The sequence below is a fragment of the Blennius ocellaris genome, assembly GCF_963422515.1.
Source record: "Blennius ocellaris genome assembly, chromosome: 8".
In the NCBI taxonomy this organism is placed as follows: Eukaryota; Metazoa; Chordata; class Actinopteri; order Blenniiformes; family Blenniidae; genus Blennius; species Blennius ocellaris.
Window position 1 is genome coordinate 26,183,323 of NC_137657.1, and position 20,220 is coordinate 26,203,542.

General features: G+C 44.6%; 1 protein-coding gene across 1 annotated transcript in view; it reads right to left on the bottom strand.

The window, feature by feature from the left end:
• znf407 (zinc finger protein 407) overlaps positions 1–20,220 on the bottom strand; it is a gene marked incomplete at both ends in the record, with an annotated part of 154,079 nt that overhangs the window by 99,831 nt on the left and 34,028 nt on the right. Inside the window, one exon of the mRNA XM_080500569.1 lies at positions 3,765–3,839. Coding sequence (XP_080356695.1) covers positions 3,765–3,839 — 75 coding nt within the window. The remainder of the gene's footprint in view (positions 1–3,764; positions 3,840–20,220) is intronic.

The window sequence follows — 20,220 nt, forward strand, 5'->3', positions numbered from 1 at the left end:
GGAAATATGATGGTTAATTAATGATGAGATAAATTCTGTCTGCGGGACTGTCAGAAAAATGATGACGCCGTGTTTTACAGGTTTAAATAGAACAAACCTTGTGGCTGTCCTCCCTCTCGCTGCGCGTACTGCCAGTGTGTGTGTGTGTGTGTGTGTGTGCACGTGTGCGCGCGCACATGTCTGTGTCTGCACTTATTTTAATGTGTGTGAAGGAATGCAATAAGACGACCGGCGAGAGAGAACTCCAGATAAAAGACTGACGCTGTCATGGAGGTTTGGACTCTGTGCATAAACAGAAACAACACTTATATAACTTCTAGAACTTTATATTGATGATGCAGGCTGAACAGGTTTCCCTTCTGCGTGTGTGTGTGTGTGTGTGTGTGTGTGTGTGTGTGTGTGTGTGTGTGTGTGTGTGTGTGTGTGTGTGTGTGTGTGTGTTTTCTGTGACCTTGGCTTTGTTGACGCATTCAGAGGAAAAAAGGCAATGAGCATGAACAAAAAAAAAAAAAAAAAAAGTCATGCAGGAATAAATGCAGATTTTTTTTAATTGGCCGGTCAATTAAATGCAGGAGTCGTCCTTGTTATTTAAAAAAGTGCAAAATGCTTTTCAACTAAATTTGGAGGTTTTTTACAAAGTTTTTCGCTAAAACTGTTTTTTTTTTATATTTGGAGGTTTTTTACAAAGTTTTTCGCTAAAACTGTTTTTTTTTTATTCTTTTTAATTAAATGAGCTACAATCTGGTGTGTGTGTGTGTGTGTGTGTGTGTGTGTGTGTGTGTGTGTGTGTGTTAACATCATTGGAATTAATTTTCAGAGCTACCGATCAATTGTTCAGGTTATAACAGCTCATCTGCAAACCTACTTGTTTTATTGTGTTACCAGGATCCTTCAAAATAAAGTAATTACTTACTAATCATTTAGTTTCCCATTTTTGTGTGAGAACATAAAGTGACGGTATTGTAGAAGTTGAAGAAGGCTATAAACCTTTAAATTGGACAATTATGTTGTTATCGGTGCCATATGACTGAAATATATCAATAAAATTGAATTAATATTTCATCATATTTTGGCTAAAAACATCACACATTAAATCATTGACTTCAATAGATTAGTTTTATATCTAATGGGAAGTAACTCCAAGCCTCTCCTTCACAGTTCTTTAACAACGTTCCTTCCAAAACGAGCTAAATAAATTTTAGAATTACTACAATTTTAAAGCACTAAACCCATTAACACAGAGTCAAACTGTCTCTTCAGCTGAGAAGAACTGGATTACGGTCAAATGCTACTTGACAGTTGGCTCAAAGTGGGAAGGAAGTGTCTTTGGATCATTATTAATCATGAATAATTCTACTTTTCAGAGTTAAATTCTATTTTACCTACAACAACCTGCATCCTTTGTGATCTAAAGCATCTCTTAATGTATTTTTTTTTTTTTTTACATTTACTGTTATCAGTGTTTGGTATTTTAGTTTCAATATTCTCGTACACGTTGAAGTATTGACAGTAACTTTGACTTGACGTCAAAATCCTCTCTGGTCCTCTTCTCAAACATAAAGCAACAAACAGCGATACGTAAGAAACTGAAAGTCACACATAAATTTAAATAACATGATATGAAACTGCACATTACTTATATTCAGTGTCTGAAACTCAATCTCAGGTGGATCATGTTGACATCAAGGTCCTCAAAGGTTTGATTTTTCCCCCCCGATCAAATAAAACAGTGAGGCCGACAATTTAATATTTACATGTCAGCAGATTTTCTATACGAACGCTTGAGACAGCACCATATAACTGTAATAATAATAAACTATTATCTCATATTATATTACATTACAAGGGAAAAAGACTCTCCAAAAGTCCTACATTTGACTTTACCAACGTTTAAATGTTCAAAGAAAGTAACGCATGTGATCTCCGCTTCCTTCCTCCACGTGAAGGAAAACGGAATTCTTACCATAATTGCATTTTTTAAATCAGATTTTGAACTATTTTTCTCTGTGAAGATTAAATGCAAGTTTTACCGAATATTCATTTCAGATTCAAAGTTTCACATTTACTGATTTGATTCAATTTGATATCAGATTCTGCTACAAAATTATTCAAATTCTGTTTCTAATATGTCATTTCCAGTGGCATGAGATTTGTTCCAAACAGCAAAATAGATTAGAATAGAATAGAATATTCCAGGGGGGACTTTCTTTAACGTAGACTTACTAAACTAATTAGCTGACTAACAGACAAAACGGATAGTGTGCGATGAAAAGGTATTGACCTTTAACCTTTATTCAAATGCGGTTGACATTAACCGATAATGTGAGGACATGAAAACACAGATGTGCTTCTATTTACACATATTACTTCATAAAAGTTGTGTATCACACCTTCAATCTTCCATTTGTTTTGCCGAGTCGGGAAAAAGACGTGTTTAATTTACAAGGATAAGAATGAGGGCTGGGTATCCGTCCCCGCCTTGTTTGTTGTCTAATTCTTTCATTTGTCCCTCTCTAGTGGACTTGAAGTGATCGGACGCCGGGTGCCAGAGGTCGCGGGTTCAGGTGGCGACCGGCAGCAGCAGCAGCAGCAGACTTGCGGTTGCAGCAGCCATGTGAACCGTGAGTGTGCAGTATAATGTGACTCAGCTCTGTCAGCAGTTCTCGGATAAATAAAGGTTACAATAACAAAAAAAGAAAGAAAAAAAAAAACAAAAAAAAAACAGGGGGGGCCTTGATGCAGTTGAGGATATGAGGATTTGTTTCCATCTAATCCAGATGAACAGCTGACAGTAGGAATTTACTTGATAGCGTCTGAGCGACGGAGAGGCATCTGGTCGGGCTGCTTACTCCCATATCTGAAGCCACTTGTCATATCTAATACCGCATGTTGTCAAAAGTATCAATTTGGTTGCGGAGTAATGAAAAAGCGGGTCTGTTTCTATTTTAGCGGCCCGGCTGACAGATTGAGAGGTGTTTAACGTCTCATTTTGGCTTGTCAGGGCGGGGGGGGGGGGGGTGCTGATGGTTGTGGTGGTGGTGGAGGGAGGGAGGAAGGGAGGGAGGGAGGAAGGGAGGGAGGGGGCTTCACAACTTCATCTCCTCATCTTTCTTTCACTCACACACACAGGCTGACAGCAGGGCTCTGTTTCTGATAGACAGGGCCAAGCGGGAGACATTACACAAACACGGAAACACACACTCGCACGCACACCACACCACACCCCCCCCCCCCCAAAAAAAAAAAAAAAACGCTAAAAGAAACATCATTCATCCTTAATTCAAGAGGGAGAGCAGAAAGCGAGATGAGGGAGGGAGCCAGATAAAGTTTGACAGAAAAAAGGGATGTGAGCAAAAGACGCAGGCAGACAGAATGAGTGAAAGCCATTTAACTCATTAGGGGGAAAGGGAGGATCTCAAGTTATATTTAACTTGAAATTTAACTAGTGAGGGATTTTTTTTTCTTTTTTTTTCGCATTAAAAGCTTGCAGACCTCCACGGACGTCACAGCACTCATCCTCAGGATTCTTTAGAATTAATTGCCCCCTGCATCTCTTCCTCTCGTCTCCACAAGCTCAGACACTTGACAGTCAGGCTCCAGAATTATTTTTATCAGCTTTTTGTTTTTTGGAGGGGTTTGTTTTTTTCTGTTTTTTTTAAAACAGCCAAGCTTTTCTAAAAGTCAAACACGTGCAGAGTCTTTTTGCGTGCCTTGCAGTGAAGTGAGATGCCCCCCACCCAAAACTCAAAAGATGTTGAGTTTACCTCTCTTTGCGCTGTCCGACTCCGTGTTTTCCCAGCAGGTGGGTGCTGAGGTGTTTCTTCATCACGAAGGCCCATCTGAGGGAAACAAACACAGATCATTTCAGCACAATCAGACTATACTAGAGGTTGAAACTGAAATAAACCAGGTCAAAAAAAAAACTACGGAATTATTCACTAATATTTTAATTTTGACATTCTTTTACATGTTCGCCACAAACTAATGGTGCGTTTGAGTTTCTCATAGCTCGGAAATCCAACATGTTTTCTGAGCCACAAGCTTGACAGAACTTCAGAAAAGATTTGCATTCACAACATTTTAAAACGACGTCACAGCAGAGTTGCTGAAAACAACGTAGTTAGCATGCCAGGCCACTAGTTGGCACTGTTGGCTGTGTTTTTTTGTTTTGATTTGTGGTTTTTTTCGGCGGGGAGGAGGAGGGGGCAAACACCCATGCAGGCAGAGAGAACATTACGCTATAAACATTAACAATGGCGAGTGTAGGGATTATTAGCGAGGACTCTCAAGTATAGAACCACCAAGTCCCAGGAGAACCTGGACCGAGAGTCACGACACTCTGGAGGAGTCCTCAGTCACGCATTTGCAGAAGAACTGCTTACAACAGAAAGGTTGCGTTTCCTGCCATTCACACAGGCGGACTTGTTTTTGAAAAGTTCCACCACGGGAGCCATTTTCAAAAAGTGTCGTTTTCAGTGGCTCCGAGCAACGTTGTCATAGGAACGGACACGCAGAACAGAACAAAGGTTTCCCGTTTTTGTCATATAAACCAGGGACCTAGTCTGATTCAAAACATTGTTGCAGGACCCTGAGACGACGCGCTTCCATCATGTTTTCTTTTCTTTCTTTTTTTTAGCATTTCAGCTCCACCACACGAGTATGAAGCTAATGTGTTTTTTGTTTTTTGTTTTCTGTCTTTTTTTTTCTCCAAGGAAGGTACAACTACAGGGACAACTTCCATTATCAATGACTTCTTCTCTAAAAGAAATCCCTGTGGATAGATCTCAACACTGCCACCTTGTGGTTTTGTGGAGGAATCACCGTTTTTCTTTTCTTTGATTTGCCTAAAAGTCAATCTTGAAAAGGATCTGTAAAATAAGGAAACTTTTTCATGATAGGAATGTTTTCGTGGTTGTATAAGATCTTTCTAAAATTTATATAAACACTAAATATTTCCTTTTTAAATTGTATTTTAACGTGTAAAGACACGTCAAGCCCCTCAATGGTTATATGTTTTGTGTTATTAGAGTAAACAACTTGTTTATGCAATAAAGACGATCAAATAATACATTGATTTTCTGGTTTCCTGCTATTGTTTTTACACCGAGTTGTAAAATAAACAGATAGTCTCTCTCTCTCTCTCTCTCTCTCTCTCTCTCTCTCTCTCTCTCTCTCTCTCTCTCTCTCTCTCTCTCTCTCTCTCTCTCTCTCTCTCTCTCTCTCTCTCTCTCTCTCTCTCTCTCTCTCTCTCTCTCTCTCTCTCTCTCTCTCTCTCTCTCTCTCTCTCTCTCTCTCTCTCTCTCTCTCTCTCTCTCTCTCTCTCTCTCTCTCTCTCTCTCTCCTCTCTCTCTCTCTCTCTCTCTCTCTCGACATTCCAGGACTTTTTCTTGACTGTCTTTCGTCAGGAAAAAAAATACAAGTACACTGAATGATGATTTCTCCGTAAAGCTGAACGAGAATAGAGAAAAACTTTCTTTAACCGGAACCTTTTGGGGTCGGAGGCGAACGCGACGTGTGCGTACTGCACACACAGAAACGCCCGGGTCCCGCTGACTGACAGCAAACCGCAAACATCCCGACGCCGTTGAAGGCCCGAGTTTACCGTGTCTCCAAAAACAGCATATGAAAACATAATGAACGGATGACAGGACTAACTACCCTGACATCCAAAGCTGCTTCACCAGTGTTTTCATCCCCCGGCCTTTTCATTTAGCGCCCATCACTTCCCATTATTGTGCGACTGAGAGACAATGACCACATCTGAGGGGCCCGAACATGGAAAGCTACATGAAAAGAGGCCGAGGGAGCTGAAAGCGACAGTCATGTGGCTGGCACCGTCACCGCCTCCTCCTCCGCCCCCTCCTCCTCATTCCTCCCTCCCTCCCTCCCTCCCTGGATGTTTTCACCTCTCCCGCTTCCAAGTAGATCATTATGCCGTTTCGTTTTCTCTTCGGCGATCCCGTCTGTGCCTTTTTTTTTCTGAAGTTCTCCTTCCAACTTCATCAGTCAGTCTATCATGAAGCATAATTATTTCACCATTTATGTGAGTCTGTGGCAGCTACTGCAGACGTCTGGACACACACACACACACACACAAATGCCAGTGTCCTCAATCCCATCACGGCCCCCGAAGCCCCTTGTCCGTCACCGACGAGACCCTCCCTCCTAAACTGCCCCGAGGCCCGAATCTAACTCACACCACCGCATAAATATTCAAACATGTTCCACTGTTTTGCCTCGTTATCATCACTCTACATTTCTCTCCATCCGTCCGCTCGTCCACAACGCTGCCTCGCAGTTAAACTGCGTCTTGTACACTGCAACCGTGGGGGGTGGTGGTGGTGGTGGGGGGTTGGGGGGGGGGGCTGGCAAAGATCAAACTGCTGAGCTGCTCTGGCCCCCATCGGAAACAACAGTAGCAGCAGCAGCAGCCCCTGAGTGACGGCATTGTCTATAAATAAACAAACAGCATAATTAAGATGTTTCAGAAAGGAAAAAGGAAGGTGGGGGGGGGGGGGGGGGGGTGAAAAAGGAGGGATGGGCTGTGAAAGAATTAGTCAATACATTTGAGAGAAAAGCGCGGCCTTGGAACACTTCACGAGTGCCTGTTTAAGTCGTCGTGTTTAGACGTGGAGGAGAAGGAGGAGGAGGAGGGTGAAGAGGGGAAAAAAAAAAAAGAGCTTGCAAACATTTCTGTTAATTATGTATTACAGCTGTCCTTCATAAACCTAATTACAGAGTGCTGAAAGGCAACAGGGGCGATTTGCATATGCGCATGAAAGACAAGACATATGCAAAATATGATTTTAATTAGCATTCTTGATAGCGAGGGGTACAAATCAAACTGGCATGTTGTGAGATTCTCATCTCGCTCCCCCCCTCTTTTTTCTTTTTCTTTCTCTCTTTTTCCCTTTTTTTTTTTTTTTTTTTTTAGCCAGTTTATTCTCAGTGTGGCATTAGTGCAAGATGGTTAATGCCCTGTGGAGGCACCTGGCACGCACGCACACGTCCACACATACACACACACACAGATTGGGAAACAATGCACGATGACAGCATCCAAATAAAACTTGCAAACCGACAACACATACAAATGGCGACGCGAAGCATATTTAGAATTCTATATTCGATGTGCTATTATCAAAAACACAATATTGATAATGCAGAGATAAAACGCAGGCAGTGCATACACACACACACACACACACACACACACACCGTTACAATACAGACAAATGGCAGTCCTTACTTACAAACAGACATCCACAAGTAGCTAATCTCTCATGGATATACACACACACACACACACACAGAGGAAGATCCCATATCTAAATGTTAAAGGGGCAAATCCATTTGTTTAAGGCAGTATGTAATCAGCCCCCTGCCCTTGGTGTGTGCGCGTCTTCTGCCATCCAGGTCAAGGCCTCAGCTTGTCGTCCCGCTGCCTTGGGCTGCATCATCAGCTCCAACCATCAAGCCTTGATGGTTATTGTAACAAAGGGATACTTTAACATGCCATTCATCCATATCAATTCTCTTCCCCCCCATGAATTGAACTAATAAGGCTGTGCCTCTGCCCTCCAGGGAGGCTCATAATATCCATTGCAGATATGGGGAGTAGAGGAAAAAAAAAAAAAAAGATAGCGAGAGAGAGAGAGAGAGAGAAAGAGAAAGAAAGACGAAGGCTCTGGTGTTTCACGTTCGACTTTCCCTTCAGACTAATCGGCGCGCCACAGCTCGTTAGGTCCGTGACGTGCCGGAGCTTTACCGATAAGCAGGGAGACACGGCTCAAATACCCACAGTTACAATCTTTCTCTTTTTCCTCCCCTCCCGCGCCTGACGATGAAGAGATAACATGTCAATATTTGATACAAACAACTTCATTTGCCTAATGGCGTTCCTGGATAGGGCCCGGTCTGCGGGTCCGGAAGCGACGGGAGATCTAAGAAAGGGCCGCCGGCGAGACTCGGCTTAGATGTACCGTAGACCCACACCCACCGTACCCCGCCACCCCGCCTGCCAACACACCCACTCCTAACAGGCATGCACGAGGCACGCTGCGACGGAGGCAGGTCACGGATACTTTATTAACTTTTTTGCTGGAGTTTCTTTCAGCCGGTTTCTTGAGGTCGGGGTCTTGAACGTGCGATGAAAGATAACGGCGTGTGTCCAAAATGTCGATCAAAAGTTGACGGTGGACACAAAAAGGTGCCGGGTGAGTCTTTTTTTTTTGTTTTAATGGAAAGATTTGCTCTATGTATGAACACATCTACTTACCCCCTACGACCCAAATACGTGTCAGAGCATCATGTTTCCACGACTACTGAGCGCGGGTGACATAAGGGGCATTGTATGTACGTGGCTTTGGACAGTTTGGGGACATCGTTCGAGAGTGTGACTGATTTTAGAGCCGTTTTTTGGGGTTTTTTTGTGAGAGGTTTTACAAAACACAGCGACTGTATGACGTCCCGGTGGAAATATCAGATCAAATAACAATGGCAGACCTTGCGCCTTGCTCTCAGAAAAGCAGCAACATGTAGCTCTTCACACTACAGCAGCTCGACCGTGTTGATCACGATGGTTGAACGCTCACACGTACTGCACCGGAGGACCACTACAGCCACTTCGTGACGAACTCGAAGTCTGCAATGTCTTGTCCACGTCTACCTTGTCGCACTGAACTGTGTCGTTTTTCTGAAAGTTTTTCCAGCTGGATTCTTAAGGTTTCGCCCAGAAGTCTTTAAAAGACACAAAAGCCTCAATGTTCTCTTTGATTTGGACATTTGTGCTCTTTATGTCTTCCAAAACAGCAGAATGGTGCCGCCGCGCCGGAGAACCGAAACAATGAGAAATGAAAGTCTGACTGGCCTGTGCAACATTGCGTTGGGTTAAAAAAAACAAAAACAAAAAAACAAAACAACCGAAAAGCCCATTATGAGGAGTCACCAGATGTAGGAGCTGCTCAACCCTCACCGGGCAAAGCGACCCGGCAAACTCGTGGAGGAGGAGCGGGGTCCGTTGGGAAGGACGAGATGAGAAGCGGCGGTGGGGGGTGAGCTCTGAAGTTATGGGACTATGCTTCAGCTAACACACACACACACACACACACACACACACACACACGCTCTGCAGTGGTCTGCTGAGCCCCAAAGAAATGAGTGTGTGCGGGCTCAGCCAGCACTCCTGTTGCCAGTCCTAATGATGGCCTCCACCTGCTGCTTTAATGTCACAGCTGGATCGCCCTCCATCCTTCACTGACTCTGACTGCCATCAGCAGCAGGTAGCTCCCCTCTGCACCCTCCATCTCCTCCTCCTCCTCCTCCTCCCTCCTTCTCACCTTCCTTCATCTCCCTTCACTTGCTCCCACCCCTCATCTCCGCTCGACCTCGTCCTCATCCATCTCTCCGCTGTACTCCCGCAGTTTTTTGCTTTTTCCCCCCCCCCCAGCCCATTTCGGAGTTTCTACATTATTGTTTTCTCCTCCCACCACGCGCATTTCCATTTTTAGTACGCCGAAATGATTAAGGATCCTATACGTTTGTGACGGCATCACAAACAATCAGGCAATGTCGACGGTGCACTGCCCCACATACTCGATTTACCTTTAAAGACCGAGATCTGCATCATGAAACCTGAACTAATTCACTCTTCAGCGTGAACAACAACGCGCTTCCTACTTTGTTTATTTATTCTTTTTTTTTTTTTTTCCATTTTCGAAACCCGTCCCGGAGAAAGAGAAAAAAAAAACCTGGAGGTAAGTTGACATGTCTAATCTGAGCAGCTCTGACAGGCAGGTGAACTGACAGAAGAACAGAAACCAACACTTGGCTGACAGCAACCCCGGAGCGCCGAGACAGCTGCCGACGCCTCGCACAGACACACAAACAGACAGGGAACGACGTCGGGAGATGAGACAGTTATTGACAGACGGAGCGACTGCCTTCGCCGACGAGAGAGACAGACAGGCGCACGTCAAGGAGGAGGTTCAGCTGGGTTTGTGGCAGGCTGAGTTTAATGGATGTTCTCCGGGCGGGCCTGTAGCGGTGGGCTGAGGAGGGTGGGGGGGGGGGGGGGGGGGGGGGGGGGGGACCAGAACTAAACGCGGTGTCAAACTTGCAGATGTGGGGAGAGATGGTGATGGAAGGTTGAAGAGGGAGAAGCCAACAGGAGGTGAGGAAGGAAGGCAGATATTGGGAATAATGACGGAGCAGCTGGTTAAAGTGGAGCGAGAAGCAGAAGTTGATGGGAGCCTGATGGATGCAGGAAGACAATACTGCATTGGCTTATGAGGGATACAGGTATGGAAATACCTCATAATCTCGCAAACATTAGACAAGTGCTTGAATAAAAATCAAACGGCATTCTGCCTCTAAAATGCAGAAGTTTTGTTGGTTTTGTCTTTTGCCCATCCTTTAAGCTTCGTGGTTTTGAGCATGAAACATGATGAAGCCCACTGCACTGGAACCTCGTCAAGAATTTGAGTTGTAGATTATCTCTAATGGTTCTAATGTGAACAATGAAGACATCATGACACGGCTAAAATCAAGGCTCCATTTACGTTTTCAAGTGAAAACAGAAAACTTTTCTTGCACTTCGGGGTGTCTGTGTACAGGACGAGGCTTTTTTGAAAAAGACGTCCAAGGTGGAAAAATCCTCCGAGTCCATCCCCATGGAAACCGGGGAAAAGACAACTTTTTGAAAAAGCTCCGTCTCTGTGTAAATGTGGGACAATGCAACGTACATTTTCTTAAATGCTGCTACTGCACATGTGCACCACGACTGTAGTAAATAGCTCTTCTGTACATGCATGAGGAGATGGACAATAACAACAATGGTGGCCTCCAGAGTGCCATGACGCCCAGTCCGAATTCTTCTGGCACTCAGTTTTAGAGTTGAGGATCACCTGTAATAACAACTTCCTCGTCTGTCCATACGAACGTCCGCGCACTCGCCATTGTTGATGTTGATAATATATTGTTCTCTGCAAGTTTGTGTCGCTGGTTTCATCACAAAAAACAAACAACATCCAATAGTGGCTCAGCATGTCAGCTAAATTGTTATTTTTCCAATGTTTCTGTCATTTCTGTGTAAACAGACATTGTTTTCAAAACGTTGCCATGTAAATGTGAAACCTTTTAAAACGAATTAGCAAAATAATGCGCGTTTCCATATGAAACGGGGTGTAAGAAAAGCTGCAGGCCTCGAGCTCCGGGATAAAAGCAGATTGAGCAGGATGAGGCTCCGGTTGAAGCGCGAGTTGGGAAGCTCTGTATTAGGGGGGGGGGGGGGGGGGTGAAATATATAAGACATCCGAATTGATTGAGCACAGCAAGCACTTGATCTATTCTAAGACGAGCTTGATAAGAATGAAAGAGAGGCAAAGTGTTTCTCTGACGACTGATCAACCTCGAGCCTCTTAGCGAAATAGACACCTCTCACTCCTGTTGTGTGTGTGTGTGTGCATTTGCATGTCCCCCTGTCTTACCAGAGGCACATAAAAAGCCCGCTCTGCCTCCTCCAAAAGGTTTTTTCTTTTTTTTTTTTGGATCATCTGCTGAGGCAGGTGATGGGGCTTGACGGATTGATTGAGGCGAAGTTCTCATCGACAGTGGCAGCGCCCCATAGAGTTCCCGGCTCCAGTGCACACTGTTCCATTAAAGGATCATTTAGAGGGAGAGCAAGTTCCACCTGCACTTATGCCGAGCGCACCCTAATGTGAGATGAAACAGACATCTTCGAGCTACAGGAACGGAGAGAAAGACGGAAGAGGGAGGGGGGTAAACCCCCCACCCCCCCACCCACCCCCCCCCCCCCCCCCCCCAGAAAAAAATGGGGAAAAAAAAGAAAAAAAATTAGAATAATGAAAAATAAAAATTCAGTCCCTTCCCAACAGCGCATTTCCATCTTCAAGAGAACAACGATTGATGAAGTAATCTATTATTGATATCATCATCGTTATGCGCCGGTGGCAGTTTGAGCGTTAACGGCAGCCCCCCAGCTCTGAGCGTCATCGCACTGTTTGCATATTATGCTACTCAGCTTCATTATATTTTCTAATTAACTGCTTTAATTTAGGATTTAAACCCTAAGTGAGAGCAGAAACTTGAAAATGCTGAACAAGAGAGAATAATGTTGTATTTGGCATCAGGATGGGGAGAAAAGGGGGGGAAAAAAAGGGGTGGGTGGGGTGTGTGGAGGTGTAAGAAGAGAACACGAGGTAACAGAAGTGGCACTTTTCAGAAACGTTGTGTGGCATCAGCACAAATACGCCTCACTTTTATGGGCTGAAAAATGGGGGGAAGAGAAATAAGAGGGAATGCTCTCCGCACGTCCAGCGAAGCATTTTCAAATGAAATACAGAAGACGCGCAAAATTTACGTTGTGTTGCGAGGAGGTGAGGAAGTCTCGTTTTTACACCGGCGAGCGAAAATGAATCAAAAAATGCCCGCTTGTTAAAGGCTGTTAGCTTCTCTTGCTAATGCATCTCTCTTTCTCTCTTCCTTTCCTTCTTTTGCTCTCTGCAGTGCAGTTAAAGATATGAAAAATATATGTGCTTCCCCCCCCCCCATCCCTTTACTCCCCCCCCACCCCCTCCCTCTCTTTCCACCGCGCCGTGTTAAATCATTAAAGAGAAGTCCTGCTCATTATCTCTCTAAACAAAACTTCTCTTAAACCAAATAAATCACCGTTGCGCCGCGCGGCTAACAGCCGTGAAGGGATAAATTACAAAGCGCCTCACTGGCAGCGCTGGTATTTTAAAAAGCTTGCTGCACAATTTCTATGATGTGCAGTAATTTGTAATGCAGGTTTCCTTATGTTTGTACGGCCTCTTCAGGTGTGTGTGTGTGTGTGTCTGTGTGTGTGTGGAGAAGAGGTGAAGGTGGGGAGTGGGATGTATAAAGGAAAAAAAAAACATGGGGGGGCAAAAAGCTGTCTATTTATGGTTTTTTTGTGCTTTTCAATGTTATGAAGCTCTAAATCCAACAGCGGGCAAAATGACTGCGTGTACGTATTTTTTATTGGACGTGAGTTGTAAGAGTTAACGTTGATATTCAACCCTTTCAATCATTCTTGGTTTGAAACTCATCCGGAGCCTGGAAACTCCTCGGAAAGCAAATATCAATATCCCAATCGGAGCGTCTGCTCAGGGCGTGAAGTGTTAGTCCACGATTTTACATACTGTTGTTTATTTTTTTAAATGTATTTTTATTTTTTTAAAAGGAGAGCTTCTTTTGAAGGGATGGAAACAGACCGCGGTCAGAGAGGTTGTATGGCGAGCCCGTACAACACGGCTGCGTTGTGTTTATAATAAGACCGGTAGTAATGTACATGGAGCCACTTTTTTCCAGGACCACTGCCATTAAATCCAGCTTCATTAGAAGAAGAAAACACCCCAGCAGGGCCTTATCTGCTGTTGAGGAGTCTAATTGAGAGGGAGAAAAAACAAAACACAAAAAAAAAAACACACAAGACCCGTCACCCCTCTCACCTCTGCACGAGCCACCTCTGCCCACCCCACCCCACCCCCCCCCCTGCCGCCGCCTCACCCGGGTAACCCACAAACCCGCCCCCAACCTCGCTCTCTCTCCGGCCCCCAGTGGGCAGATTAAACTGCGGATAACAGGGCTGCACTTGGGTCCGTTTACAACAAGCAAAGCCTCCACCGTGCCTCCTGGGGATTAAAATCAACAGTACTCCTGATCCACCCCCCCCCCCCCCCCCCAAACCACCACTACCACCACCCACCTACCAAACAACCCCCCCCCCTCCAAAAAAAAAAATAAGGGCTCAAACATGATTTATTCAGAGTGTTTACTATACACTCCATCCGCTTGTCCTCTGAGAGCAAATTAAATGTATTATGGAGAAGAAAAAAAAAGAGGGTGAGAAAAGAAGGGTTGGATAAGAAAAGCAGGAAAGAGAAAATTAATGATGAACTCAAGACAAATGAGAGGAAGATTCACCAAAGTCCACCAGCCGACGGTCTGTAACAACTTTCCTTCGCGACACACCCACATGGCACTGCCATGGAAAGATGCGTGCCAAATCTAAATAAAAAAGAAAAACGCTTCTTTGCAACAAACAGGTAGGACGACGCAAACACTTTTTTTTTTCTTCTGGCAGCCTAAAAAAATGAATTCATAATTCAGCTGCAAGTGTGTGAACAAAGACGCAAAGGCAAGCGCACATCACACATGATTCTTTCCACGAGCCACGTATCACTCCGCACACTGGGTATCATAATGCGTACAAAGCACTACGCAGGCTCACACCACACCGTGAGAGACGCATTTTATTTATGAAGCTGGAAGTCCGCTCAGATCTTCTATAACCACACGGGAACAAAAGAAAAAAAAAAACTTGTTGCTTTGAGGTGTTGCATCAATGTTTCAAGCAAAACTACATCGTTTCAGAAAGGTTTGGCGTTTATACGGCAACGTTTTGAGAATCATGTCCGTTCCCATGGAAGCGGCAAAAAGGACAAGGCAGACTATGTCGTTGGCGTGTCGGGCCATGAGTCGACGACGTTGGCTGTTTTTGTAATACAACTATTTTCATTTGCGCTGTTGTGGAAACAGGCACCTAAATCCCAAAGAAGGTTTTTCGTTTCCACTTGAAAATGTTGTGTAAACACAGACATTAATACATTAAACAGGCCAATATGGAGATTTTTGTTGTTGCCTAAAATTAAAGAAAACAATTGTTTTGGTTTGGCTTTTATTTAGCCCCTTGTTATTTAATCTTCTATATTTCCATCTTGTTTTATTTAAGTCTTGCGTCAATCATGACACATATTTATCTGGCTTTATGTGTCTGTGTGTGTGTGTGTGTGCGTGTGCAGGTATATATATATATATATATAAAAACACTAATAGCAACTAAATGCGATCTATGAAAAAGCAGTAATTGCCTGAAAGGTGCAACATGAATCAGGCTTGATTGATGTATTGATTCTCCATCGACGTGGTCTGGGGATTCAACACGTGAGGGCTGGAAAAGAACTGGGGAGGAAACAAACAAAGAAGACAGCCCCCCTAATTCCAACCGTTGTTGTTTTTGGCGATTGAAACCAACTGAAGCGTCATGACAAGCGAGAGTTGTTTCTCTCGCTATAGTTTTGCTAAAGCAGATAATCCATAAAACATAAGGCCCGCGTATTGACGTTTCTCCTCAGCCCGGCTGAGTGAAGTGCGAAGCTGCCATGTCAGGCCCGCCTGTCGGCCGCCTACCACCCTCATTATCCCCGCGCCTCGCTGAAGGGCGGCTAAGGTCACACTCCAGAGGAGGGAAAATAAACCCGCTATACTACTAATCTAATATTCAGCGATCCTATCAAAGACAGACTTATTAGGCTCAAAAGCAGTGGAAGTGTTGATAGAAGGAGGAGGGAGGAGGAGGAGGAGGAGGGATCCTCAAAGTGGAAGTTCACACTTTCTGGGTGGAGAGTTGGAAGTGTAAATGTGACATCTGTCATCCTCTCTGGTTGGCAGAATTGAAAAGTAGTTTCTGGGAGCCAGGAGTGAGTTTGGGGGAGTGTTTCCTCGGAGAGTCGCCGAGGTGTCAGCTGCCTCGGATGCTGGGAAACAATGGACGGGGACTTTCTGGAGATTGAGCGAGAGTACAGCTTAGGAATTTACACAATACACCGTTCAAGCGTTATTATAGATGCTGTTGCCTCCTACTCAAAGTTAGCACACTTCTGCACACACACACACACACACACACACACACACACACACACACACACACACACACACACACACACACACACACACACACACACACACACACACACACACACACACACACACACACACACACACACACACACACACACATACACACACACACACACACACACACACACACACACAAAGAACGTCTTTGTTTGGCTATCGCTGCCGTTGTCTTGACACCCACCATCTGCCGCCCCGGCAACAGAGAAGAGTGAAGAGAAGACTTTCTCTCTGGAAACTCGCCCTCCACCTCCCAAACCTCACTCTCCCACCCTCCCCCATCCTCCACCCTCCCGCTTAACACAAAAAAAAAAAAAAAAGAAAAAGAAAAAAAAGAGACAAGGTTTTCAGTCATTTAATGGCTGGCGTCTGTCCTTCCACTCCCGTGATGCTCCACAGGTTGAATCACAACCACTCAATAAAATAAAATGCTGTTTCATGTCAGGCCGTGCAGTATTTATATTTTAATTAGATGTGTATAGTACGAGGTGTGTAATCTTTACGTTCCTGTGAAAGACCAAAAAAATGGAAAAAAATTTAATAAAAAAACCTATCATGGAAAGTTTTGGGACCCAAGAGAAACTTTTTTCATTGTTTTTTTGTGCTTTTGTTTAGGCAATGTTTTGAAAGCAATGTCTGTTTACACGGAAACAGCACAAACGCTGAAAACGCTGCAGTTAGCATCAACATCAACATGGCTAGTACACATCCGTATGTGGAGACGATCAAGTCAGACCGTTATTGAAGTGACTCTAAACTATAAAACGACAAAAGTCCCAGGAGAATAAGGACATGACACTCGTTCCGCGTTGCGGTGTTTTCTAAAAGTTACACTTTGTTAGCTATTTTCAAAAAGTTTCATTTTCAGTGGCTCCGACTACTGTCATCACAGAATCAGACACCAAATTTTTCAGTTTTCACTTGAGAACGTCGTCGTATAAATGTGGTCTTAGCCGAATGTTAGCGTTAGCATTCGCTGATGCTGCTGTCCAAACTGTTACTATTACATCAAACACCTGTTTATAGGACACGTGTTTCATTAACACTGAATGAACTCAAGAGGGTAAAATTGAGACACAGTAAGTAAAAAAAAAAAAAGTAGATTTTATCGACTCTTGCACCAGCTTTTTATTTTAATTAGTTCATAAATCTCTTTTTTTTTTTTTTTTTTCAAGAAGCACTAAACTGCAGATCACAGAGCAGTTTCCTACTAACTGATGAGCTAAACCTAATGAGTGAATTATTGGTGTGACCTACACAGCTCCACAGTGAAACAAGTAGAAGCACTTTATGAGGACACGGATATTTTAAAAGATGGAGTAACTGTAATCAAGTACTGGTTTTCAGTAACTCAGTCGCGCTGCTTAGTTTTAATGTTTTGGGGGTGAGGGTAAGAGGCTAAAGGATGCACTACGTCAGGACTAGTAATGCTGTACAAGCATGTGTGTGTTGTGTGTATGTTGGGGGGGGGGATAAATTGCAAAGGTCCCACTCAGTCATCAACTACATCCGTGAGATGTATGGCTGAGAGCGAGCACTCAAAAGTAAATGAATAAATAAATAAATAAGTAAATAAAGTGCGTTATGCAGATGAGGGTGACGGAGCCTCCGCCTCGGCCTACTCTGCAGATGCGTCGGCCATTCATCACCTGCGCATGCAAAGCGCCAACTCCGGTTCTTAGCATATTCGCATATTCTAATGAAGGCTCACATGCAAATTAGGACGACCTTTTCCTTTTGGCCTTTCCCTTTTCTTTTTTCTTTTTTTTTTATCCACTCTTTCTTTTTTTTTTCTTTTTACAACTTTGCATTAAGACGGAGGGAGTGGAGAGTAGCAGCTGTAATGGCTATTAGAGCGACGGGCCGAGTACGTGACGTTGTGATCTAAACTCAGGGACGCCGTAATTAGGCTAATCTATTACCAGACGGCGGCTGTCAGAGATCTTTACGGCAAAGGACAGACTTGTCGCATACTTTATTTATTAAAACTGGCTCTGGGTCTTTCGAGGGAGATGGTCAGTTAGTCTCTCAGACATGAACAAGAGCAGCACCCATGGGACCTGAGCACCCACCCTACTAACTATTCAACTGGAATTAATTTCAAAAAGGCAAAAAACTTTGCGGGTTGGTGCTGGGGACTGCTTGTCCTCTTTGTATGACGGGTGCAAAAAGTGTTCTCCTCCTCCCTCGCTTGTCGCTCTTCCCATCAGCGGCTGAGGAGGGAGACCTCCGTCACCTGACTGGGGAGAGGTGGGGGGCGGAAAGTTCTGCCTCCTTACTGTGACTTTGAACGCCTCTCGGATGAGGCATAAATATTGAAATATTGAAATGAAAGATGCAGCGGCGGAGGAGGGGGGGGGGCGAGAGAAAGAGGGGAGGGAGCAAGAAAGAGAGAGAGAGAGAAAGAGAGAGAGAGGATAGACGGATGGGTGGAGGGAGGAAAAGACAGGAGGCCCACTGAGAGAATAGACAAGGCCCTCACCCCTCTGCCAGGCTGCATTCTCGCGGGCCGACAGTTATGGATAGGAAACATTACTGCTGCTGGTAATTAAAGCAAAAACTAATACTGTCTCTTGGATGAGGGGGTTTCATAGTGAGAGTCCATTTGTCACTGCTGCGGGCTCGCCAAGGCCAGATTAAATCACACACATATTTAGTCCTGCTGTGCACATGTGCTCCATCTATCCGTCCATCTACATATCCATCCATCTATCTGTCTGCCGATGATGTTTATATCTATCCGTGTATCCGCAATCCATCCATCCATCTCTGTATCTATACACGCATCTGCGAATCTGTCGAGCTCATGCACACGTCCGTCTCTATCCACAAATCTAAATACTTGTGCGCAGACCTTCGTATTTTCAAATCAACCTAATTATTTAAATATATGTTGATATGAGTGTTCATTTATGACTCTAGCCACAAATCTATGAATATATAGTCTTGGAAATGATCTAAAAAAAAACATTGCGTCTCTCAATATCTATCCATCCACCCATCTACCTCTCCATCGTCTATCTTTATATCCATCTATATCTATACATCTATCCATCCATTGCCTACCTATTCTTGATCTATATCTATACATCTACATCTGTCCATTGATTGATCCACTGCAGATGTGAAGCTTGTCAAATAGCTGAAAATCACCAAAAGATTTGAAAAACCAGCTGGATCATTACTTGACACACGTCTCACGTTGACTACACATTTCTCCTCCGATGTTCATATTGGCTTCCATCTCCAGGCTGGAGATTAAATAACTCCAGCATCTAGCATATTAAAAAAAAAAAAAAAAGCTTGTTTTTCTGTCCTTTTAACTGGCATCTCTTCCCGATAAAGGTTGAAGGTGAACGCACCGAAGACGATCTCTCCAGCATCCGAACATCAGCGTCCAGAAACTACATGTAGGTCAACTCCTACTAAAGAGTCCTCAGCGAGCCGGTTAGTGACTGAGTGACTGACTGCAGAGTGGCAGTGAAAAGGCCACTAGCTGGGAGGGGTGGGGGGGGTGGAGGCCGCGGTGGAGCGGCGGGCAAAGACGAGTGCGGGGTGGATGGGTGGGGGTGGCATGTCACCAGACGGAGGGGATCGGTGACACTGAGCGTGTCACGGGCTGACGGCTGCACTCTGCTAGGACCAGCAGCCCCTCCAGCGCTGTCACAGGAACCGGCAGCTCCAGATACTGACACCAGCAGCGGCACTGACAGGCCAAACACGACTCGTCTCCGCTCTCGTGGCGGACGAGGCCCGACGGCGTGCGCACCAGACGTCACGGCGAGGAGGGACGCGCGGGGACCCGAGGACGAGCTGGATAAATACAGACCGCGTCAGTGTACGGACAAGTGCCGCGCGTCAGCCGGGCGGCGAGGACACTCGCGCTACGTGCAAACAAAATAAACGACGCTAAAGGACTCATAGTAACACGAGCAACTTGCATTGTCGGGAAAAAAGAGGCTTGATTTCCTTGGTCACAGGATAAAACACCTGTACGGGAGGTGAGCAGTGTTTTGATTCGTTACATCTCAGACCACATTTACACGACGTGTGACGTACAGACACATCATTTTTCTTTCAGGAAACTCTTGTATTTCCGTGACAGTATTTTGAAAACAATTTCTGCTTATATAGAAATGACAGAAATGCTGAAAGGGAGGTTTCATGTTGGGCGAATTAGTGGGTTTGTTTTTGTAAGGAAACCACACACACACACACACACACACATATATGCAGAGAACAATGTGCTATTACATTAACATCGGTGAGTACACGGACATTGGGTTGCCATCACGAGTGAATCAACAATAAAACTAAGTCCCAGAAAACATGGACTGGGAGTCATGACAGTCTGGAGGAAACATTGTTGTTATTGTTCATGTACTCAAACATGTGCAAGACGAATTGTTTACTCCGGCCGTGGTGCACACGCAGCGTTCCCACCATCTACACAGAGACGGAGCCCGATGGTTTTCAAAAAGT